General features: G+C 35.8%; 1 protein-coding gene across 1 annotated transcript; it reads right to left on the reverse strand.

Moving 5' to 3' along the window:
• Window positions 1–1,685: 1,685 nt before the first annotated feature.
• On the reverse strand, window positions 1,686–27,178 carry ARHGAP11A (Rho GTPase activating protein 11A). Its single transcript, XM_065871167.1, has 12 exons — window positions 27,050–27,178; window positions 22,938–23,008; window positions 21,056–21,152; window positions 20,270–20,523; window positions 19,429–19,592; window positions 19,116–19,262; window positions 10,714–10,788; window positions 9,756–9,920; window positions 7,049–7,178; window positions 6,465–6,573; window positions 3,673–3,811; window positions 1,686–3,271 (listed from the first exon to the last, which is right to left on the reverse strand). The coding sequence occupies exons 1-12, from the start codon at window positions 27,176–27,178 to the stop codon at window positions 1,686–1,688; spliced, it is 3,066 nt and encodes a 1,021-aa protein (XP_065727239.1).

Raw genomic sequence — 27,178 nt, forward strand, 5'->3', positions numbered from 1 at the left:
TGATTTGTACAGTTAATTTCCTATGACTGCTTACTGAATTAGTCTTCCAATTCAACATTTCACCTACCCCCATGGATATAAAAGGACACTGATGTATTTTTAAAAGTTTAAAAGCAAAGTTTAAAAAAAATGCTTTGAACCAGACAACGAACATCTCAGAATTTATAAATATTTTCTATATCCACTTACTCTTAGAAATACCATAAACATCTGAAATGCATACCCAGTCTACATTAAAAACCTGTTTTCATGTCAGATAAACATGATGTTTATATATCTACAGATTTTTAGTCTTTATATAAGTAAATACTTACGAATTCTGAGAAAGGGTCGATTCCTAGGTAGTGAATATAGAAACAGGAAATAGCTTTGAAATAAAACAGATGTACTGCTATTAGGGAGAACTTGGTAAAGCAAACCTCTGATGACTTTAAATCCCTCACACAAATTCATGCTGCCTGGTTGCTCCGAATGGTGTGCAGTGTGGTTCTATTCTGCCCCAAGCTTGAATGTGGCACCCTAACAACTGACCTGCAAAACTGTCTTTAGTGGTTGAGTCTGCATGCATATTCCTTCCTCCAAAACTCAGAGAATACCCTCTACTGTTGATATTATTCTTTCCTTAAAGATCTGTTATTTCTAATAATTTAAAATATAAATTTAGATAGATTTGCTTGACAATTTGGGTCAAATTCTAAAAGGTTATTTTGAATTTCATTAGAGTCTCAGGCAAGTCATTTTCCAGAAAGTTATCTTTAATGTCTTTGCTAAATAAATAACATTTACACACACGACAAAACCATCACAGGCTCCTGTAGGAATCCAAAGTGTAAGAATCCAAGGTAAATGTAGAGGTGCATCAACTATTTCAAAGTCTAAAATCAAGCATCTGTATATAAGCAATCACTTTGATTAAAATCTTCCAAGCTTAATTACTCCCTCTTAAAACATTTAAAATTCTATATTGGACAAAACAGATATAAATGTACTTGTGCAAATTAACTTTAAAAAACATAGTATGGCTTTAAAGTCACAGTTACTTCTGCAGCATCATACTATATGAGCACACTTGAGTCATCATTCTGCATTAGCCATTATTCTTAGTTCAAGTGAACACACTGTCACATCTATAGACAATATATGTCTAATTACTCTGCACCCAAAAGGAATAAAGGATTAAGATGCTATTGAAACAAATTAATTTCACGGGACTTTGATAAAGACAATAAACATTAACAGAATTTGGGAAATAAGATTTGCAGGGCTTATCTCTCTCTCTCTCTGTGTTAGACATTTCTTAGAGAAACCTCATCTGATTTAGGAGTAACAGGAAATAGGCACAACTCATTCCATTCTTCTATCGCATGTTAAAAAATAAAATTCATGCAATTTCCAAAAATTAATTTCTTATAAACCCAGTCAACAATTTCTTTAAAAAAGTAAAGTGTAACCTCTGCTTTTGAGAGATGACAATAAAATTATTAAGTTTAAATATTGCCATAATTAAGAAAAACAAAGTCATCATTTATACAAGCTTAAGAATTCAAGTTGCTTGTGCAATGAAATTAAAATTGACCACACACCAATCATTCTGAGCTATAAACTAACACATGATTACCTTGCAAGTCATATCACCAATTGCTAATTTTATTTACATTAATGACAAGTAGTATAACATTTACCAATTACAAGTCTACAGGTCTACTTGTTGGTAGTAGTTGAGCTTTTCCAATAGGATTTTTTGGAGAACCTTTATACCAGACCCTCTCTTTATCTGATGGTCTTCTAAGGACCCTGTTATTTATGCCACGAGAAAAGCCCATATCATTATTTACAACAGATTTTACTATATCATGATTTGTCAGATCATCCAAGGGAACCTTAATTTGGCCATTAGATATCACTTCCTGCTTACAAACTCTGGTGGACCCAAGAGAAGCATTTCCAGAGTTTGGGTGCCTCTTCATTTGTGAGAAAGATGTAGAAGTTACCTCCATGCTTGATTTTGAAATCGTATCAACATTCGACTGTTTGTATGATGTAGACTTCTGTTCTTTAGGACTTGACCTGGTACATGGAATAGAGGAATCTTTTGATGTACATTCTACACGAGAGGGAAGAGCACTATCACAGCTCACTGATTTAACCAGAGGAGAAGCAGCATCACCAAGACTTGCTAGTTTATGTCTTGGAGATTGTCCACCATACAACAACAAAGAATTAATTCTTCTGACAGACTGACGGACAGGCATACGCTGAAACTTAAGAGGTGACTTAACTTTTGTCCTATTTGGTTCATTTAAAGAAAGATTGTTAAACCACTGTATGTGGTCTGAAACCTTTCCGTGCTCTGTCATTTGTAAATGTTCAGAAACCGTTTTATCACATGTTTCCACCAGTGACTGCTGTTTAACAATTCTCACAGGCCTAGGTTTTGACAGGTTTGCACTATTACACGTAATCTGCTCTGAGGAAGAGGCGCTAGCCACGTCCTCTCTAGAAGCTGCACATTTCAGTAAGTTCTCTTCAATCCTATTTTCATTCTCCTTTAATTTAATATTTAGTGTATCCCTTGGGGACTCTTGTTTCTTTATTTGCTCATCACTGGACAATTCCTGCTTGCTTAAATAATCTTTTGGTATATTCGAATGAATGTTGTCTTCTAGTTCTATCTTCATCTGAGTTGAGTAACATTTTATAGTGGCTTCTCTACCCAATTTTTGAGTTTGATGTAGTGAGAAGTCTCTTTCTGAAAAACTATTTTCATCTTTACTAGTGTGGTGTTCACTGGATTCTATCACAGTGAAATTATTAATTTCAAATAGATTTTTTTCTGTGCTACATTTGATAGAAGATGTTTCATTAAATTTTTCTTTCCCTACATTAGTTAATGATGACTGCCTGTGATTTATCAATGCATGAAGATTACTTCCAGATTCAGAAAATGCTTTCTGAATTTTCACCACAGTCTCTGTGGTCAGGTTATTTTCATCCCCACTAAGAGAGCTGCCAGTTACGTTGTTATTATGCCTACTGTGTACATTAGAAGGGGTAAGCTCATATGACCTAACAGGTGACTTTTCAACCATCATATCGGGCTCCAAGGAAGAGTTTTCCATCTCAAGAACTGCATCTATTGGAGAAGCTTCATTTCCATCTATTTCTTGAAAACTTGAATTACTAGGTCCTGTCCAAGACATCCGGTAATTTCTTCCACCTAGTCGCTCTGGAGTTAATAAGTTTTCCTCAGACTTACTGATCTTTTTTGAACCTAAAATAAAGCAGTTCAGTGTTTTTAATCATTTATATCTGACCTAGTTTTCAAATGTTATTCAAATACATGACAAATTAAATACTAAGCATTTAATTCCGATAAATTAGATTTGTGTTAAAAGAGATAATTTTTACCTATAAACATGTCAAACATATTTATATTTACATTTTTAAAGATCCTCCAATTATTCATAGAAAAATACATTGCAATTCCAATATTTTCATTATTCAAACACGAATTTTCAATTTCTAGAATAGTAAATTACTTAATATATTTTATCATTAAAAACAACTAAAGGTTATATGTCAACTATATCTCACTAAAATGGGAAGAAAATTTTTTAAAAAACAACTAAAGTAGGCTTTTGGGATAAAACTAACAATATCATGTAAATATACCTTTTTTTGTTAATCTTTCATCAATATATGGGCTAAAAAGCAGACCTGTTTTTACAGATTCAATCCTATTTTTTAAACTTTGTTGATTTGCAAGTCGTCGACCAACATTTTCAGATCTACCGACACCAGAACACACATTCTGTACAGAACAAATTGAAAAAGTTTTGGTTAAGAAATAAACCTAGTTAATTCAAAATATTACTTTGCAATTATCAAAATCCTCTACAGCTGATTTTAAAAGGTGTGTACATAATTGAGGAACAATTTTATAGCAAACACAATATACTTGCATGCATGCTGATGAAAATTATAAGCATTTGACTTGGCTATTAGTGGATATTTTATGATCTAAAATAAAAACAGCCTCACACATTAACTTACAAAACTTTTTTTGTGTGTGATGACTGTGCCAGTACCTGTTCACAAGAGTGAAAGAAAACAGAAAAACAGAACAAAATCTTACCTCATGGAATTTACATTCTTGATGGGCAGATTTAGACCAGAAGACGACAGACAATAAACTATAAAGTATAATATACAATACATAAGGTGAAAAGTGCTAAGGACAAAAGCAAAGCAGGATAAGGAGGATACGGAGTGGTGAAGGGTGGGGTATAATTTTAAACACAGTGAACAGAAGATGATTTGTGAGTAAAGAAAAATGAGAGCGACAGTCATGAAGGTATGAGGGGGAAGAACATTCCAGGACAGGAAAATGCCAGTGCAGCCTCTAAGGCTGAAGCAAGGTCTGGCACACTTGAGAAACTGCAGGAGGCAAAAGTGAATGAAGCTGAGAAGGCAAGGGAGGGTGGCAGGAGGAGAACTCCAAGAGGGAGGCCAGGAACAGATCATGCGGGGCACTGCAGATCAGTGTAAGAACTTTGGCTTCTCTTTTTTTCCCCTCAGAGTGAAGCAAGGAGTCACTGAAGGGTTCTGAGCAGAGGAGTGACATGAGTGACATGATTTAACTCTGGTTTTTAGAGGATAATTTTGGCTCTAGTACTGCAGCAAGGTAGAAGCAAGTATACCTACTAGTAGGAACTTGTAGTAATCCAAGTTCCAGATAACATAACTTAGAGAAGGTTAGAAATGTAGTACTGGTGAGAAATAGTCAGCCTGGATAGACTGAAAGCAGAAGTTAGACAGGATTCCCTAATGGTTTCGACAGTACATGTGAGAGAAAGTGAGGGGTCAAGAATGTCTGCATGCTGTTGGTGGGAATGTAAATTGATACAGCCACTATGGAGAACAGTATGGAGGTTCCTTAAAAAACTAAAAATAGAACTACCATATGGTCCAGCAATCCCACTACTGGGCATATACCCAGAGAAAACCATTATTGAAAAAGAGACAGGTACCACAATGTTCACTGCAGCACTATTTACAATAGCCAGGACATGGAAGCCACCTAAGTGTCCATGGACAGGTGAATAGATAAAGAAGATGTGGCACATATATACCATGGAGTATTACTCAGCCATAAAAAGAAACGAAATTGAGTTATTTGTAGTGAGGTGGATGGACCTAGAGTCTGTCATACAGAGTGAAGTAAGAAAGAGAAAAACAAATACCATATGCTAACATATACATATGGAATCTAAAAAAAAAGTGGTTCTGAAGAACCTAGGGGCAAGACAGGAATAAAGATGCAGATGTAGAGAACAGACTTGAGGACCATTTCCTCTCCTTGGGGAGAGGAAAGTGTAAGCTGGGACGAAGTGAGAGAGCATGGACATATACATGGCATGGATATATACACACTACCAAATGTAAAATAGATAGCTAGTGGGAAGCAGCCGCATAGCACAGGGGGATCAGCTCAGTGCTTTGTGACCACCTAGAGGGGTGGGATAGGGAGGGTGGGAGGGAGACGCAAGAGGGAGGGGATATGGGGATACATGTATACGTATAGCTGATTCACTTGGTTATATAGCAGCAACTAACACAACAATGTAAAGCAATTATACTCCAATAAAGATGTTAAAAAAAAAAAAAAAAGAATGCCTGCATGGTTTTTGGCCTAAGTGATTAGAAGAATGAGTTGCCATAAGTGAGATGGTGAAGACTACAGGTAGAATAGAAGTGTGGGTGGAGGAGATGGGGAGGAGTGGAGAAATACCAACAGTGGAGAAGTGCATCTTGGGAGCTCTATTTGGGGCAGGTTACACTTGAGATATCAACACCTCCCTACTTGGGATCAACACCCAAGTAGGGAGGTCAAGTAGGTAGGTCGGTTAAACAGTCAAGTTGTTCAGGAGAGCATTTGGGGCTAGAGATATAAACTTGAAGTCATAAGTATATACATGATGTTTAGAGCTGATGATCACCCTGAGTGAGTGGAGTGAGAAAAGAAAAACCCAAGGGCAAAGTTTTGGGCACTCCAATGTAAAGGAATTAGAAAACTAACTGACAAAGAAGGAAAAAAATCATGAGACTATATGTCCTTGAAGCAAGGAAAGAAAGTATGCCAGAGAGGAGCAAGTCATCAGCCAGGTTACATGCTGCTGACATATCAAGGCTAATGAGGACTGGTATGAGCAATGCTCAATTCATGAGTGATCTTATGAGAGCTGTTTCAGTGAGTGTTGGGGATGAAAGCTTCACTGAAATTGATTTCAGCAGAATAGAAAAGAAGGAACTGGAGATAACAACTCAAGTGTAAGGGCTGGTATAAAGAAGAGCAGAGAATGGGACAGTAAATGGAAGAGAGGCAGGGTTGAGAGAGTCTTTTAGCATCAAGTCTTCAGCTTTATCCTAATATAAACTTCAATGAAATCGTGAAAGGCACTTACTCCATCTTTGCTACTTTTCCCTAGATTAAATTTCAAACGAAGAGATCTTCGAACCTTTTCTTTACGGCTGATTTTAGGAGAGAAGCAGTCTGCTTTTCCTGATTCCACCCTAGAAAGAGTCAAATTAAAAACATCAGTTTATAGCATAAGAACTGGAATTCCTACAAAATAAAGTTTGAAAGTCCAGAGCAAATCACATTGTTAGTAATTGAATAGAGTAATAATTTTTTAGGTTTAAGATACCATATAGGAACACATTGTATTTGCATAAAAAATACAAATATTTTATAAAATAAACTTTCCTGTTTATCACCAGAGTTTAGTCACTTATAAACCAGAATCATTAGGGTAGACTAGCTTTTTATATTAACAGGAAATTTAAAAATTACACACATCAACATAAAATAGGATTTTAAGCAAGCAAAATGGATTCAAATTAGGAATCTTTCTCTAGAGGATATGCACTTGATTAATAAGACTATAAAGGCAAAGGGCATTTTTAAAAATTATGATTCTCAGTAGAAAGACACAAAATATTTTATTAACTGTATATACCAAATTTTTATCCAACCTGGATAAATTACCTGCAAACTTTTTTGCTTGCAAGCCTTTTACTTCGCCTTAGCACACCTGTACTGATCAAATGGTTTCCATTGACGGCGACAGGAGAGAGTGAACCCTGAGATGACCCTTCTGGGCTTGTATCAAAGTGAACTATAAAAATAACCACATGTGATAGACCACACATACTCATTTTCTTTTCAAAGTATAAAATATTAATAGCAATTAGATTTGAAGTCTTAATTTCCACCCCTAAACAACCACAAAATCACATAATTTCTGGTTAGAATCTTCAGGGGTCAAATAACCCAAGTCAACTGAAAAAAAAAAAATCTATTTCTTACTTTTTAGTTACCAATTAAAGGTCAGATTAAACATTATTTTTATATTAGAGTTTTGCTTTAAACTCTTTTAATACTACAAGGGAGAGGTGGGTGCTGTTGCAGATTGGATAAGGAGCAAGCTTTCGAGACAGACTTGAGTTTGTCCACCACTTACTAAATGGCTTTAGGCTCTAAAATTGGACTTCTATGGTGAATATAAATATTACTGTAACGTATATAAGATGTCTAGCACAGTACCTGGTACATAAGATTAATTAATGCTGTTATCAAAAATAAACTACTGAAAAACAATTTAGTATCTGAGTATCCAGTATGTACCTGCTAGCCAACTTGATGTCTACCTGACTCTGGAGTGCAATTTGTCCAAAATTTTTGGCAAACAAACAAAAACCGATGATCTATAACATACACCTAACCACTTGGCTACTGCCATGTTCCATGATAACAACTGGAGGTTACAACAGCTCATTTTGATTAAGTTATTTAACACTATACCATGAAACCAACTATAATAAAAAATTACAGAAAAGTATAATAGTTATGAGCAAAGGCTCCATATACATTTGATTTGTATTTGACTATTGCCCAGGATACATTCAACAAACATGAACCCTCTCAACTTATCATTGGTATTGATAAAGAATTCACACAGGTCCCCAAACAGAAATATCCATGTTTTTTCAATTACAAAACCAGAAAATAATACAACCATTACAGTGACTTTTTGGGTGCATTTGGCTAAAAAGAAAGCTTGGAGGCAATATGATATATCCAATGTGACATAGGTAGCTTTATTCTAGGGCTGCAGTCTAGTTATCTTGAAAATATATCAGTGGTGACAAGGAGGCACAGTCAGAATAGATGGAATAACACACAGTTACAACACATATTAGAAAAAAATTAAAAATAAGTACACTATGGATTGTAGATTAATATTGTTGCCTACATATATTAAAGAAAAGCATCATATCTGTTATAATCCAAACTTAGAAACCAACTCATTTTCAATTTTGCAGATGCAATTTACTGAACTGTGGCTAAGAAAGGGTCAAAGAAAAATGGTGAGTTAAAATAATAGAATTACTGATGCTGAACTTGTTAATTTTTTTATAAAAGAAGTTTCGCTAGTTAAGCAGGCTCATACTAATGTTACAGTAACATAATGTTTAATCTATTTTTGGGGAACTTGGAGAGAAGGAATCTGCAGGTTCATTTCTTGGGGAAGATGATGTATTGTCAATAAACAAAGGCAGGTAGAACTATGATTCACATCTGTCATTTGGAAGTAGTCCTCCAAAGCAGAAAGCCTTTAAATACTAAAAACACACTAAGTTACTTTAAAGGAGTTTAAGTCTCCAGCCTGTGAATACCGATAGAACTACAGACATAGCTTCAGAGTTCTTATCATTACACTTTAATGAACCACAGAGAACCTGAAGGACCATAGAGAACAAGTTGCTATTCTGTTCACCTTTTTAATAAAACAAACAAGGAAAATGTAAACCTTTCGGATAACAAAAGCGAAAGAGAGGCTTTTGGGAAGAAAAACTCATAACCCAGCTAACAAATTCAAACTGAAACTCTTATCATTGTGTGAAACCAAAGAAAATCTAAAAGAATCAGAGGCTACTCACATTTTGTCTAAATGTGACACAAATATGAGATGGAAGACTCTGGGCTTAGAGTTTCAATTCATTTTGGGTTGACCACAGGTTAATACGAGCCAACTTGTATTCTACACATGCTAAAGGAGCCGACTCAATCCAAGATCACACTAACAAAAATTTGGTATTCAAATTAGCATGATTATATTTTTCTCTGAAGGCTCTGGTTGGCCACATTAGGAACTTGTATTTCATTTGGAATAAAATGGCTGGGCTGGTAAGGGATGTGGAAACCATGCCATAAGGATGGCTTTTTATAAAAGCCACTTGAGTATAAAACTTTAAAAATACCGCCCTCCAAATTAACCCACAATGGTACTTCAATGGTAACACCCCTACTCTGGATTCAGAGATGCTCAAACGCTGGTGACCTCAACTCAACAAAAGACAGCAATCCAGCCACATCTACAGATCCAGAAGTAACTAAAGTAGAATTTAGGATGTTCAATCACGTAAAACCTGAGCACAAGTGCTATCCTATCCACAGTGACCCATAACTTTCAATAGGTATGGCAGTAAAACACACACACTCACACACACAAATTATACTGAACCACTGTCTATTTTAAAAGTTAGGGGACTTTATAAAATTCAGAGATCTGACAAAACAGAGAATAAAACTCTGGCTCCTAAAGGGTCATATTAATATGAAATAGCACTTTGCCCAGAATAGGCACTCATGTTAATGTTTATAACCCAATTATATAAATTCCATTTGTTACCTGATACTGGTGTAGAAGTGCTACTGAAGAGATTACCTGGCAACAACTCAAAGTTACAATTGTGCTTGATGGACTTCCTTTTCTTACTTGAGAAACCATGGGACTCTACCGGTAGTTTACGCTTAGCATTTGGTGTAAGAATCATTGGTGAAATGGATAGCTGGGCTGAAAAAAAGAAAACTTGTTTTTTCTCCCACAAAGTTGATAAAATACAAACACTTTATATAATTTCTTCTTATAAAGCTATTTCTTAGAACCAAAAATGGGGGGGATATGTTTACATTAACATTATCAAATATATATTATAAAACTAAATTAACACTATGCAATTACTGAAAATAAAAACAGTGAAGTTGCAAAGAGGCCAGACTCTTAGTAACTTCAACACCAAATAGACTAAAAGGTGCATATAATTCACATTAAAGAGTATTAAATAGGCAAGAAAAATTATAATCAAGGTGTTGAAACAAAAACTGATCTAAATATTTTTGATTTTCATCATAACTGAGTATTAACCAGTTAATGTCTTCAATCTAGAAAACAAAACAAGCAATCAGATTTTCTATTACTGGGTTGAATAATTTCAGCCACAAACAAACCAAAAAAAAAAATTGGAACAAATATTAATAAACTTCTGGTTCTAAAATAAAAATGAGATTTATTTTCACATGTTCAATATCATCCAACTTACAAATGGAAGAACATGATTCAGAAGATCAAAGATATAAAATAGACTAAAATAAATTCATACCTACAATTTTAGGTTCATTATATCCAATGTAATTATATATTATGTATTACATATATATATCCAATGTCATAATATTATAGTACAATATCTTCACTGAAAATTACATTTGGAATTGATTAAACAAAATAAGTTAGGTAATCATTACCGTAATTAATTTTTGTATAATATATATAAATGTCCACTTAAATAAATATAAATAATACCTACCAGTTCTTTCCTGTTGAGGTGTAATAGAGGGTGTCCTGTTAGATTTAAGTTTATTTAATGCTCCACTAACAAAATCTGAAATGCAAGGCATATTTATAATCATATAATCAATTATAACAACATTTACTTAACTTTTATCAATAATTCATATTGCTATTTGTGGTCTTTTAGCATCTAAGTTTATATCAGCTTATATGTTTTAAAGTCACTTAAGGTAATGTAAAAGGAATTATTTCAAAATAGGCAAAAAATACTAAAGGATATATTTGTATTCCATTCCCCTCTTATACTCCCATATCTCTCAATAAATAAATAAATAAATAGATAGATAAATAGGAAGACATTAAATACAGAATGAGAGACTTCCCTGGTGGTCCAGTGGTTAAGACTTTGCCTTCCAATGCAGGGGGTGTGGGTTCAATCCCAGGTCGGGGAGCTAAGATCCCACATGTCTCACAGTCAAAGAACTAAAAACATAACTTTAAAAATGGTCCACATCAAAAACAAAAACAAAAAACATACAAATAAATACAGAATGAACTGTTAAACAAGTATCTACAATGTATAGAAAGAGTATAGAAGAGGAAATCATTACCTTTTGAGGAAGGAAAGAAATGGCATTAAGAGAGGAATCTTTGCAAGGGAAATAAAACCTGGACAGTGTTCTGAAGGATTTGTAGGTGTTGATTAAGGTGGAAGGTAGAATTCAGGCAAGGTGACTAGTATATGCAAAGGTATGTAAGAAAAAAGAGAATTTATGTATACTAGAAACCAGGAGTTTGATACTGCTAGAGCAAATAGTGAACAGTGGATATGGTAAGAGATAAGTCTTGTGTATTAGGCAGAACAGGGCTGTGTATCATTTTGAAGAACTTGAACTTCTCCAAAGGCAAAAAGGAACAAAGTCATCATTTCTGCACTTTAGGAAAATCACTAAATCTGTAGCAGTATGACAGATATTTTGGGGGGTAAGCCTCCTTGGATGGAGACAAGCACACTAGCTAAAGTTTATTCTAAGTATGCTATTCAGTCATTCAACAAATATCTATTTTGTACCTATTATGTGTCAGACACAATGAAGATACAACAGTGGCCAAAATATGAAACAGTGACCTTTACAAAACTTATCCTATTGGAGGAAACAAACATTAATATACTAAGGAAATAAATACCTATTGACAAATGGGTAAATAGTGTGAAGTACAAATATAACAATGGATTTAGACTGTGGAGTTAGAGGAGGTATCCTTGAGGAACTGGTATTTAAGCTGAGACCTGAAGGAAGAGTGGGAATTAGCCAGGCAAGAGAAGGTCTTAACTGAGGTAGCAGCTATGGAAATGGAGGCATTATTAAAGGTATTTAAGAGATCAAAGTGATAAGACTTGGTAGACTTAGTGGGATGTGCGAATGAGGAAAGAGCAGATAAGGACGTCTAGAATTCTGACTTTGATGACTGAGTAGACAATGGCGCCATCCAAAGAAACTCAACAGGCCAGGAAAGAATGGAATGACATACTCAAAATATTTAAAGATAAAAACTGTCAGCTATATCATTCAGATATGAAGGAGAAATAAAGGGTTTCCCAGATGAACAGAAGCTGACAGACTTCATCAGTGCTAGACCTGCCTTACAAGAAATGCTGGAAGGAACTCTTCTACCAGAAAACAAAAAGGCAAAAGTAAACAAAATTTTGAGTAAGATGATAAACAGAATCAGAAAATTGCAACTCTATATCAAAATAAGCTGTCAAACAATTCTATAATAAAGGTTAAAGGGAAAAAAGCAGTAAAACTATAGCTACTTCAATTTGGTAGAGAACACAAAACATAAAGAGACAATTTCAGACAACAGAGAGGTAAAAGGAAAAGGATGAAACTCATATAGGCAAATGAAGGTAGTAAGATGCTATTGGCAGAAAAAGGACTTTTATCTGTAAGACAATTTACACAAACCTCATAGTAATCAGAAAATATAAATCTAGAGGGACTTCCCTGGTGGTGCAGTGGTTAAGAATCCGCCTGCCAATGAAGGGTACATGGTTTCGAGCCCTGGTCTGGGGATCCCACATGCCACGGAGCAACTAAGCCTGTGCGCCACAACTACTGAGGCTGCGCTCTACAGCCCACATGCCACACTACTGAAGCCCGCATGCCTAGAGCCTGTGCTCCGCAACAAGAGAAGCCACCGCAATGAGAAGCCCGCGCACTGCAATGAAGAGTAGCCCCTGCTTGCTGCAACTAGAGAAAGCCCTTGTGCAACAATGAAGACCCAACACAGCCAAAAATAAACAAACAAAATAAACTTATTTTAAATATATATATATATAAATCTAGAGCAGAGACACAGAACATAAAAGAGAAAACTGAGAAAAACATCATAGAAAACCATCGAACCAATATGGCAGACAGAAACACAAAGAAAAAGAAACAATGTAGATACAGAACAGTCAGAAAACAAAAGATAAAATGGCAGTACTAAGTCTTCATCTATCAATAATCATCCTAAACGTAAATGGATTGAATACACCAATCGAAAGACAGAGTGGCTGGATGGATTAAAAAACAAGACCCAACTATATGCTGCCTCCAGGAGACTTACTTCAGCTCTAAAGACAAACATAGGCTCAAAGCGAAGGGATGGAAGATGATACTCCAAGCAAATGGCAGCCAAAAGAAAATGGGTATAGCCATACTCATATTAGACAAAAATGACTTCAAGCTAAAAAAGTTAACAAGAGACAAAGGTGGACATTATATAATGATAAAGGGGACAATTCACCAAAGAAACAACAGTTAATATATATGCACCTAATATATGAGTGCCCAAATATATAAAGCAAGTATTAACAGACCTAAAGGGAGAAACTGACAACACAATAACAGTATGGACTTTAACACTCCACTTATATCAATGGATAGTTCATCCAGAAAGAAAGTCAACAAGGAAGTAGCAGTTTTAAATGAAACATCAGACCAGATGAACTCAATAGATTTATACAGAACATCCCATCCAAATACAGCAGCACACATTCTTCTCAAGAGCACGTGGAACATTCTCATAGATTGACCATAACTTGCGACACAAGTCTCAATAAGTTTAAGAAGACTGATATCATATCAAGCATCTTTTCCAATCATAATGGTATGAAACTAGAAACCAACTACAAGAAGAAAGCTTGAAAAATCAGAAATATGTGAAGACTAAACAACATGCTACTGAACTACTGGGTCAATCAAGAAATCAAAGGCGAAAAACAAAACAAAACAGGTGAATCCTACCAAACATTCAAAACAGATTTAATACCTATCCTTCTCGAATGCTTCCAAAAGACTGAAGAGGAGGGAGCACGTGCTAACTCATTTTATGAGGCCAAATTTCCCTGACACCAAAACCAGGCAAGACAATGCAAAAAAAGAAAATTATAGGCCAGTATCTCTGATGAACATAGATGCAAAAATCCTCAACAAAATATTGGCAAACTGAATACAACACTACATTAAAAGGATCAAACACCCGCAAATCAATCAACATGATACACTGCATTAATAAAATGAAAGATAAAAATCATATGATCATCTCAATAGATGTAAAAAGCATTTGACAAGATTCAACACCCATCTGTGACAAAAACTTTCAATAAAATGGGTATAAAAGGGAAGTACCTCAACATAATAAAGGCCATATATGATAAACCCACAGTCAACCTTATACTAAATAGCAAAAAGGTGAACACTTTCCCTCTAATATCAGGAAGAAGATAAGGATACCCACTCTCACCCCTCTTATTCAATACAGTATGGAAAGTCCTAACCAGAGCAAGCAGGAAAGGAAAAAATAAATAAAAGATATCCAAATTGAAAGGAAGAAGTAAAACTGTCACTATTTGAAGAGGACATAGTTTATATATATATATATATATATATATAAAACCCTGAAGACTCCACTAAAAACCTATTTGAAATAATAAGAAAACAATCCCATTTTACAATCACAACAAAAGGAATAAAGTACCTAGGAGCAAATTTAACCAAGGAAGTAAAAGACCTGTACATTGAAAAATGCTAAGACACTGTTGAAAGAATCTGAAGAAGACACAAAGAAATGGAAAGATACTGTGTTCATACATTATTAGAATTAACACTATTAAAATGTCCATAGTACCTAAAGCAACCTAAAGACTCAGTGCAATCCCTGTCAAAATCCCAATGACATTTTTCATGTCAACAGAATTAAAAATCCTAAACTTTCTATGGAAACACAAAAATTCCTGAAAAGCCAAAGCAATCCTGAGAAAAAAGAACAAAGCTGAAGGTATCACACTCCCAGATTTCAAATTATATTACAAAGCTATATAGTATTCAAAACAGCCTGGTATTGGCAGAAAAACAGACACATATCAATGGAACAAAATTCAAAGCCCAGAAATAAATCCATACATATATGGACAATTAATTTATGACAAAGATGGCCAACAGGCACATGAAAAGATGTCCAACATTACTAATTATTAGGGAAATGCAAATCCAAACCACAATGAGATACCAGCTTACACCTGTTAGAATGGCTATTATCAAAAAGGCAAGAAATAACAAGTGTTGGAGAGGGTGTGGAGAAAATGGAACCCCCATACACTGTTGGTGGGAATGTAAATTGGTGCAGCCACTGTGGAAAACATTATGGAGATTCCTAGAAAATTTAAGACTAGAACCACCTTATGATCCAACCATTCCATATGAGGGTATTTATCCAAAGAGTATGAAAACACTAATTTGAGAAGACACACGCATCCCTATGTTCATCGCAGAATTATTTTCAATAGCCACGATAAGGAAACAACCTAAGTGTCCATCATCGGATGAATGGATAAAGAAGATGTGGCACATATATACAGTGGAATATTACTCAGCCATAAAAAGAAACGAAATTGAGCTATTTGTAATGAGGTGGATAAACCTAGAGTCTGTCATACAGAGTGAAGTAAGTCAGAAAGAGAAAGACAAATACCGTATGCTAACACATATATATGGAATTTAAGAAAAAAAAAAAGTCATGAAGAACCTAGGGGTAAGACAGGAATAAAGACACAGACCTACTAGAGAATGGACTTGAGGATATGGGGAGGGGGAAGGGTAAGCTGTGACAAAACGAAAGAGAGGCATGGACATATGTACACTACCAAATGTAAGGTAGATAGCTAGTGGGAAGCAGCCGCATAGCACAGGGAGATCAGCTGGGTGCTTTGTGACCGCCTGGAGGGGTGGGCTAGGGAGGGTGGGAGGGAGGGAGACGCAAGAGGGAAGAGATATGGGGATATATGTATATGTATAACTGATTCACTTTGTTATACAGCAGAAACTAACACACTATTGTAAAGAAATTATACTCCAATAAAGATGTAAAAATAAATAAATAAATAAATAAAATGGGGCGGGGGGAGGAAACAACTTAAGTGTCCATCAATGGATGAATAGATAAAGAAGATGTGGTATATATATACACAATGAATACTACTCAGCCATAAAAAAGGACAAAATCTTGCCATTTGTGACAATATGGGTGGACCTTGAGGGTATTATGCTAAGTGAAATAAGTCAGACAAAGGCAAACACCGCATGCTTCCACTCATGTGGAATAAAAATCCCAAACAAACTAAAACCACCAAAATAAATGAACAAACCAAATAAACCAAAATAAACACATAGATACAGAGAACTGAGTTATGGTTACCAGAGGGAAAGAGAGGTGTGGGAAGGGCGAAATGGGTAAAGGGGGTCAAATGTATGGTGATGGATAGAAATGAAACTTTTGGTGGTGAGCACACCATAGTGCATACGTAAGTCGAAATTTAATGTCCACATGAAACTTACAATAATGTTATCGACCAATGTCAGATCAACAAAAATACATAAACAGTAAATTTTTAAAAGGGGGGGGAAGCTTGCTGGATAAGACATTTAGGCTGGGTTTTGACAAGTGGATATTATTTGAACAGTAGAGGTAGATGGAAGTAAAACATTATATCAAAAAGTATAAGCAAAAGAACAAAGTGTCTAAAAATAATGAATAAAGAAAGCAGTTTGACTAAAGTATAGACTGCATAAAGGAGAGATAGGATACAGTAGAAAGGCATGGTAAAGCAATCCTATGAAAGATCTTTAATGTCAGGCTACAGATATCAGTATTAATGAAAGTTTCTGAAGGGTATGCATGTGAGATACATGATTAGAGTTATATATTAAGAATATCAGCCTTGACAGCAATAAGCAGGGCAGATTCAAGGAGGAGGCACAAAGACCAAGAAGGAAATTCTTACAGTAAACATGCAGTAAACACTGCAGATAGAATCTTACAGAATCTGAAAACTCTGTGAATACAGACGGTAAAGTAATAGTTAGGCACCTATGGCTTAAAGCTGTGACTAGAGAATGGTGGTACCATTAATAGAAAAAAGAATTCGAGAAGAACCAGTTTAAAGAAGGTGAAGATGATCATTTCAAAATGCTGAGCTCAAGCACCAAGGAAAAGCAGAAGTGTGATGTCTGCCTAGTAGAGACTTTTACTAAAGTGGTTTGACATTTGTGAGATAACAGTGGTAGAGATTTAAGTGTTCATCTATTTAGATGCAATAAGTGAAACTTACAGGAGTGAATGAAATCACAAAGGGAAAAGGGTAATAAAGATGATCTGTATCCAAGAATATCTGAATTTGGGGTAGGAAGTTTTATGGGTTGAATTGTGTGCTCCAAAAAGATATGTTTAAGTCCTAACTCCCAGTACCTGTGAATGTGACCTCATTTAGAATTAGGGTCTATGCAGATGAACTCAAGTTAAGATGAGGTCATTAGTACACCCACTGGTGCCATGACAGTTCAGAGGCCGATCATAAGAGGCCAAAAAAGTGGGTGGTACTCCAACTCCTGGAAATCCCCATCCCTCCTCCAAGATAGTTAGAATATTCCTCCCACTTGTTAGCCTATGAAATTACCCAGCCCATAAAAACTAACGACCCTCACACCTCAGGGCCGCGCTTTCCCTTCAAGACAGTCTACCTATTGCCTTCTGAGATGGCCCACACTCTGTCTGTGGAGTGTGTATCTCTAAAATAAACCTGCTTTCACTTAAAAAAAAGAAAAATGAGGTCATTAGGGTAGGCCCTAATTCAATGTGATTGGTGTCACAGAGAGACACCTAGGGAGTTCGCCATATGACAACACAGGCAGAGATTGAAGTGATGCAGCTGCAAATCAAAGAATGGCAAGAATCGATAGCCACCACCAGAAGCCCGAAGAGGCATGAAAAGATTCTCCCTTAAAGGTTTCAGAGGGAGCATGGCCCAGGCAACACCTTGATTTCAGACTTCTAGCTTCCAGAACTGTGAGACAATAAATTTTGGTTGTTTTAAGCCACTTAGTTTGTGGTACTTTGTTACAGTACTGTACTGTACAGTACAGTACTTTGTTACAGAACAAAGAAGGCATAAGGGAAATCTACAAAGGAGGCAAAAAAAAAACAGGAGGAGGCAAAACCATATCAGCCAAAAGATTCAAAAAGGCATTGGACAGTTAATAGAAATTGGTTCTGATACGCAAAAGATAAGAAATTTCCTAAGGCAACTGGAGGAATAGTCTGTCTTCCCAATCAAGAAGATTAAGAAGTCTCATGATTGATTCCACCAAGAGGAAACTTTGGTTCTTTTTGATTCTTCCTTGGTAATGTTTCCTTCATTATTTAGTTCATACTGCTAATTCATATTATTGTTTCAAGTCATGATCTCACACATGGACTACTGCCACACATTTTTGACTATTCTCCCTACCTCCAAGTCTCAATTCTCCAAACCAGATGATTTTCTAAAATAGTGTAATCATGTTATGCCTCTCTCCAAACCTTCAATGGTTCTCCAATACCCAGTTTAATGTTCTAATTCTTAAGTTTATCATAATACCGTCCTAATCCCTAGGATGAGCCACTCAAGTCATGCAGACATAGATTACTTCTACCTTACAGACACAGACATAGATTACTTCTAGCTTACGCAAATCTTTCTCCATAGCACCCTCGAATAGGATACAAATATTCTGACCCTCCACCCAGTTCTCCTAGATTCTACCCATTCTTCAAGAAGGTTCAGTTTAACTTTCTTTTTATAGTGTCCCTGGTCATTACAACCAGGGAACTTTTCTCCCTGGAATGCAGTTTATGTTTGTGCTAAACATCTAGCACATAATATCAGATTATATTGTCATTTTTATTTTTCACATGCATATGTCATGCCTCTCCAACTATGCTGTAAGCACCAAAAAGGCATACACCATAGCTTATGCTTTTTTATGTTCAAACACATTTCAGGCAAAAGCAAATTGCTGTACGTCCACAAACAGGACTGCCATGACCGCTTACCTCCTACACTTTGTCTTCGCTTTCTCTTACAGTCACCAGGAGTTTCATAATCACCTTCTTCAAAGCCTTCTAGTGATGGAGTAGCACAGAGATCATCAATACCCAACATAGCTGGTATCTTTTCTAGGATAAAATCTGGAACATGTCCTAAACAAAAATGTTCACAATTAAGATTGTTCCTCTACTCCCCCTCAAAACATTTCAATAGTATATAGCCACTTTCTAACAGTTGTCTTCATAGTTCACTTAGAAAAAGCTGGGATCTCCCTCATTTAAACAAATCCCATTATTTAATAATGCAACTACATCTTACCAATATCTGATGCATAATCAATAAGAGTTTGTACTACTGCAGCCTGTAATCGTAGCTTTTTTTCTGTGTTAGCAGACATCTTCTCATGCCCTTCACTTGTCTGAAGAAGATTTGGTGCAAATATCACAGCAAGATTGCTGCTATCCATCTTATTCTCACTGCACCTTAAAGGAAAAAAGGTTTTATGAGATGGAGCTAAAGATAAAAATACAGAGTTAAAATAACATATTGGGCACATTTTGCAGACCTCTTATTTTATCAGTTAAACACAAATCAAGATACAGTTATCCTTCATCTACCCATCTACATGACTGGCTTGAAATAAGACAGAACCAGAAATACACAGCCTCTCTGTGCTTAAATATATGTCATAAAAACATTGCTACCCATAGAGTTCACACTTTGTTTTTCCACACAAATTGAACACATTTCTTTGATTTTTCAAACCCACACACAGAAAATTCAAAGTACTGAAGGCAGCCAAGTATGTCTAAAACAAGCAGTCTCAATGACAGCAGGGAGAAGGGAAAAATTTGAAAAGTAAATCGCAAATATTTTAGAAACACAATAATCTGAAGCCATTCAATGGACTAAGAAGCCTATAAACACCAATAAGCCATTAAGGCATCCACCATGACAACCCTAAGACAGCAAGGAAATATTATATTTGGTATATTGTTTTTTTAAATGATACAGGGTATACCTCTTATAGTAAGGAAAAATATAATATTTTTAAGAAAAATTTCCATGCCAAACAAAATTTAATTTCTTATCATAAGGGTAAATCTAGCTAGTAGAGAAATTAAACTACCATCTCCCAAAACTTTTAATTACTACTCACCTAAGAGAAACTTTCCTGAGAAAGTTAAAGAAGTATCTTAATATATCAATTGTGTGGTCAGCCATAAGACAGGAAAGCAACAAGGTAGCTTTATTCTTCTCCTCTGTTCTTAACTGTTGAGCTTTGAAAAGTGCTTCATGCAAATCAGCTGGGAGAATGGGCTCTGGCAATTCCCTAAAAAACTGCTTAAGAAGCCCTGCAATATCACAAGGAGGTGCAGAAGACAGGCATCTTTCACCATGATCCAGTTTATTCTGAAATAAATACAACAATCTTGAGTGTTCGGGGGCTTAAGGGTTTAATGCAAATAAAGTATCCTTTCTTATACTCTAAAGAGCTTTCTTTAATAAATTTCTCTTAACTCTTGTTTTAGTATTTATCACTTCTCTTTAGAAGGCTAAAAACAAAATTAAAAAAAAATTTTCATTTCATATAGTACATTATAGGAACAAGGACCATGAATCTGAAAGTACTGTAAACTTTTAAAGCACTATATAATATAAATGGCTTGATTATGACAATCATTTCACAACATATACATATATCAAAACATCAGGTTGTACACCTTAAATGTATTTGTCAATTATACCTCAATTTTTTAAAAAAGCATTATATAAATGATATACATTTTGGAAAAAAGAAAAAGGATTCTTCTGCCATGAAAAAAAGCTTTCTGCAAACTCAATTTCTGTCCATAATTCATGTAATAGTTCTAAATATTTCAATCCTAAAAACCAAATTAAAAAGTGGTACAAATGAAAATTTATAGTTCAAGAATATGCTTACCTTTAGTGCTTTTAGACGAATAACAGATCCTGATTTCCTAAAAAGCCCTTCTGTATGAATATGCTCTTCTAAAGATGTGCAAGCATCAACAAGAAAACTGAAAGAGAGAACTCTTTTTAGGTGGTAAGACACACATCTCACTAAATCCTATTCTCCTGCCAGAGACTACACCCCTTTCAGCTCTGATGCTACAAATCCCTTTAATCTCTGTGATAGAAGGTTACTTTTAGTTTTCCTTCTTGCTTCCTAAATTCTTCTCTAAAGCCCATCTTTTTACCCATGACAACGTCAGTGAGGCTGCTCAATCCCTGATCCTTGCCAATCTTAATCCATTTCTCTGCTTCAGCTCAGAGCACAAGATTTGTCTTTTTTCACTGCCTTCACTTCATATCCCAGTCTTTGCTCAACCCTCTGCAATCAGACTCATCCCCATTACTCCATCAAGATCACTAATGGCCTCTGCCTTGCCAAATCCATGGTCAATTCACTGTCTTTATCTTGCTTGTCCTACCAGCAGTTGATACACTCGACCACTCCGTGATGGCCCTGAAAATACTCTTCTTCACTACACTTTTGGAATTTCTGCTGTCTCCCTGACTGCTCTTTCTCAAACTTTTTCTGGCTCCTCTTTTTCTGCCAGACTTCTCCATCCTAGGATCAACCAGGGCTCTAAGGCCTTCTCCATTTCTTTACCTATTCTCTCTCCACAGGTGATCTTGCACAGCACACATAGCTTAAAAAACCTACCATCAACTACATTTGCCCAAAAATAAGGCAAGGCTTTTTTTTTTTCTCACCAACATTACCTGTCAGAAAGTCAGATATATCCATCCCAGTCCTTACAATCCTTCACACATTTAGAGGTGTGTGCTCAATTTCTTTATACTGAATAATTTTTAACAATCAATATTGGCTTTAGATGCTTAGGTAACAGCTGGTAACAAAAAATTTGAATGGATGTCAGCTGCAAGTAAATGAAAGCATTGTACTGGTGCATAGTGGCTGAATGTTGCAGAGTAACTGATAGAAAAACTTTCTTTTTAAAAAAGCAGACAAAGAAACTACAACAAAGATTTAGTCATTATTACTAGAGATATGACTGCAATTCTAAACGCTGAAAATCATCATTTAAAAAAACCTTTCATAGGCCATTTAAAAAGCAAAATAGTAAGTGGTTACCTCATGAAGATCGTGAATCTGTATCTATAGGGTGAGTGAGGGAAAATTGTTCTAAGGCAGCAAGGTGTTCAACAAATACTTTCGGACAATGCACCAATTAAAAACCTAAGTTATTAGACTCGAGTAGCCAGAATGAACCTTACTTTGGATAGAGGGGAAATGAATTAGTAAGAGCTAAGGTAGTATCTTTCTACTATGCATTTTTAAACTATTTTCTTAAGCCGTAAACTTCCCTAGCAACTTCTGATGCAGTTAGTCCAAAAGGTTATTTACAAACAGTGACACAGAAAAGCTCAAGTGTTAAATAATTTATATTCACAAATACTCTGATAGCTATTCTTTTGTCCAACATTTCTAAGATAAAAAATATTAAAATTATAAATGAATTGGTAGTTTAGTATATTACTGAGTATCATCAAAACAGCAATGAAAACATCGGTACACAACAGAAAACTCTGCCTTAGAACAAAAATAATTTGCTTTCTAACATTTATTCATTACTAAACCTTAAAATTCAATCCTGAAAATGAGTACAAATTAAAAAGTTAAAATATGCAAAAGTTTAAAAAACAACTTTTAACATTAGTTGAGAAATAAAATCATTTGCTAGTTCCAACTAATTTTGTGCGCCATTCAACTATTTATTGTTAAACATTCCAATACCAGTTTGAAATATTTACTCTTCATTTCAAAGTTTGCTCACCTTGGAATATGTCCATATTCTGGAACAACAGACTGGGGCAATGCATTAAAAGGTACTCCAAATATTTTACCCTAAAATGACAAAGTCAGTTACTCTAACACAAATATTAGGCTCAATATAAGTTTTCTTAAACATTAGGCAAATTAAAAACCTCACAAAATAAAACAAGACAGCAGAAATAAACTATTGGTCGAGACACAGAAAACAATTCCATCAAGTATATTTGTTAAAAAATAACTACTTTATACTAGATATTATGCTAGATGCTGGGAGTACAAAAATGGTCAAGTTAGAGTCATTGCCCTTAAGCAACGCAGCAAATTCCCTCAGTTTCCAATCCCACAACAGAAAATCAATCCATTTAGTGTTCAGTAAGGAAATTCTTAAACAGAATTTGGCCCAATATGCTAACATTTCTGGAAAATACTACAAGCTCCTTTAGTAACTATATAAATACTGACCTTAAACTTTCTGTTGGTCACCTTATAAATACTAACTTGAACAAAAGGCCAAATTGGCCTATAACAGTAATTCCTGTCACTCAGTACTTCCTAAAATTATATCAGGGTGGTTCCTTTTATACCTGATTATCTTTTCCACACTCTATGGGAGAGTACTAATCAGACTGTTCTGAGGTATCCAAGGAAGGGATTCTGCAAACAATCTAAATTTCACGTCGTACTTTCAAAACCAATTTTAAAAAGTCAGAGTGGAATGTATTACTCGCATTCAAATTTTAATACATTTGAAGATCCCAAGAGCACATTTGTATGTTGGTTAACTTGAGTGTTTGTGCACACCTCTGAATAAAGAATCTGCCACTATCTTTGGGCATATATTCAAACTTCTTAAAAACGAGTCACTGATTAAGAAGGTTGTAGCTTTGCCTTGGACTTAAACGTAAATTCAAGGGATTTCCCTGGTGGCTCAATGGTTAAGAATCCGCCTGCCAATGCAGAGGACACAGGTTCGAGCCCTGGTCCGGGAAGATCCCACACGCCCACTAGTGGAGCAACTAAGCCCGTGCGCCACAGCTACTGAGCCTGTGTTCTAGAACCCGCGAGCCACAACTACTGAGCCCGTGTGCCACAACTACTGAGGCCCGAGCGCCTAAAGCCAGTGCTCTGCAACAAGAGAAGCCACTGCAATGAGAAGCCTGCGCACCACAGCGAAGAGTAGCCCCTTCTTGCCGCAACTAGAGAAAGCCCGTGCCCAGCAACAAAGACCCAATGCAGCCAAAAATAAATAAATTAAAAAAAAAATTCAAGCCTGTATATGTCTGCTTATATGAAATTAGATTAAGTGGGCATACCTAATCACTCATATTGCCCAGCAACAAAGACCCAATGCAGCCAAAAATAAATTAATTAAAAAAAAATTCAAGCCTGTATATGTCTGCTTATATGAAATTAGATTAAGTGGGCATACCTAATCACTCATATGTTAATTTAGTTTAGATACATCTGCTCTCCATGAATGCTCTTGAAGCACTTGTGTTGTAAGAGTACCTTATTTAACCTGTTATTTATAATAAGACATCATTCAGGGAATTCCCTGGCGGTCCACTGGTTAGGACTCCACGCTTTCACTGCTGTGAGCCTGGGTTCCATCCCTGGTCGGGGAACTAAGATCCTGCAAACCACGGTGCAGCCAAAATCATTCAGTATTCTTAATGATTTGACAAAATCTTACTAGTCCTTTTTCAAGTAGCTGGCTCAATTTAATTGACAAATATAGAAAAGACTGTGTAGCCTAGTGCTTAAGTGAGCAGGCTCCTAGTGGCAGGACTGCCAAGTTTTAAATCCTGGCTCTTCCATCCTTTCAGCTACTTACACAGACCTCCCTTCTTTCTTCCATATCCTTTCGGTTCCTTGTACCACGCCCGTTACCAGCTTCTCACTATTTCAGGCCACCTTCCTCCAAACCTCCCTTTGCCCTCCTCTGTCTCCGAACTGTAAAGACAACCCTTCTCCTCGCCCCTCCTTCCCCCCCGCCCCCCCGCAGACTCAGCTGGGCGTTAGTCCCTGCGGCCCCGAGTCCCCCACCCTGGCCCATTAGCTGAGTGACCTGGATTAAATGGTCATTCTCTGTGCCTCAGTATCCTTATATAGGTCCTAAGTCATAGAGTTGCAGAGAGAATTAAATGAATTAAAAGATGTAAAACATCAGTGTCTGACAAAGCAAACATTCAAAGAATATTTGTTGCTGTTACAATTATTTCAAGGTGAGCTATTAAAAAAAAAAAAGTTAGGGGGACTTCCCTGGTGGTCCAGTAGTTAAGACTCCGTGCTTTCATAGCAGGGGGCACGGGTTCCATCCCAGGTTAGGGAACTAAGATCCCGCATGCTGCATGGTGCAGCCAAAAAAAAAATTAAATAAAAAAAAAAACTTAGTATGGGCAACACCTTATTTGGGTAAATCAGAATTTTCTTGAGACTGTGCAACCAAACAAAATGCAAAAATAAATCAGATGCTGAAGCTGATTGTAAGTTTACAAATGTCTTACATAACCAGAATTCAGGGTTTTTTTTTTTCAAATCTCATTACGCTCAATAACTGGCTTCACAAGTAAGTGCTATAATTTAATCTCATAAAATAAAACTAATAATATGCTTTAAAAATTTTATGTATTAGAACATCACTTACAATACCATCTTTAAAAAGATGTCTAGCAAGTTTCTTAAAGAGCTCAAAACTATCATTAGATAACAAACATCAAAGAGCCAAAGAAATCTAGTATTCAAATAATTACCTAACATGTTAGATCTCGTTCGTGTTAACACAATGATCTTCTGTATTTCTCTATTAGAATATTTTTATTAGGGTTTCTAGCATGATTACCAATTAGGATGAGGACCTCTGATTATCATAACAACTAGTGGCATGTGACAGGCATTGTGTGCTAGTCTCATCTACAGATCTTATAATTTTTTTAAATCCCCTAAACAACTCAACGAGAGATACCGTTCCCATTTTATAGAGTAGGAAACTAAAGCTTAGGACAAGCAGCCCAAGATCACACCCCAGGTAGGGGTAGAGCAGGAATCAAACTCAGGTCTATCTGACTCTAAAGGCCAAGCGTCAGTTTTTCTTGAGGGGTAAGAAAAAAATCTACATACAAATTCTTTCATATACGTACAAAACCTACTATATTTGAGATCTTGGAAAGCCAGTTTTACAATCAGAAGAAACCACTTAGTTTTTAAATATAAACAAATATGTTGCCAATAAGTTGCAAACAACAAAAATAATTTCTCCAGAATTTATAAGCTGTTAAGAGGAATATAAATTATTTGTCAGTTTTCTTCTCCAAGTACTTATTTTCTTTCAGAAACTATAAACTATTGAGTTATGAAAATTAATTTTTAGTTTTCATCTGTATTTAGAAAGCACCATATAATTAGGCAGGTAAATCTAAAACAAAATGCTTTATATTCAACTTATTTTTCACAATGAAATTCTTGACGATTCCGTAGAGATATTAAAATCTCATTCGAAATCCCCTAACCTCAACCACCCAAAAATCAACAGCTTCTGAATCATTCCACTGTAGTTTCTCAATTTACTCATTAATAAAAAAAAAAAACCTTTATGTCTCAAAAATATGATATAGCCAAGCAGCAAGCATGTTCTTTTCAAATAGGTGAATATAAAGTTATTATCTAAAGCCTATTTCTAATACTGTCACACCTCATCTACTGATTCATTTAAAAAAGATACTGGTACCCCTTGTTCCTCTCCAAATATTACTCAAACTGTGGTGGTGGGGTAGTGTTTGTCTCCCTTCCCACGTGCAACTTGTTCAAAATGCAATAACTTAGCAGTATCTGGAGACATTTTTATTTGTCACAATTGGGACACGCTACGCGCATCTAGTGCATAGAAGCCAGAGATGCTGCTAAACATCCTATAATGCACAGAACAGCTAACCCCAATGCCCCCCAAAGAATTATCTAGTTCAAAATGTCAGTGTTGCTGAAGTTGACACACTTAAACATATTCTTTTTTGGATCCATACAGAATGAACATTTTAGCATGACATGGTAATAAGTGATGGTAGGAAATACACCCCCCCTCCTTTTTTAACCTAAATCTCTTTCCCCAGAACTTACCACGATTTCCGTGGCTGCTGTCTCCTGTCTCCTGCGATCGCACTGCCCACGGCCACCCTTGACCTTAACGCCATAAACAGCCCGAAGCTGCTGTACAACGGCCAACCGCACCAGCCTCTGATCCCACAT

The sequence above is a fragment of the Phocoena phocoena genome, chromosome 2 (assembly GCF_963924675.1).
Source record: "Phocoena phocoena chromosome 2, mPhoPho1.1, whole genome shotgun sequence".
Classification (NCBI taxonomy): Eukaryota; Metazoa; Chordata; class Mammalia; order Artiodactyla; family Phocoenidae; genus Phocoena; species Phocoena phocoena.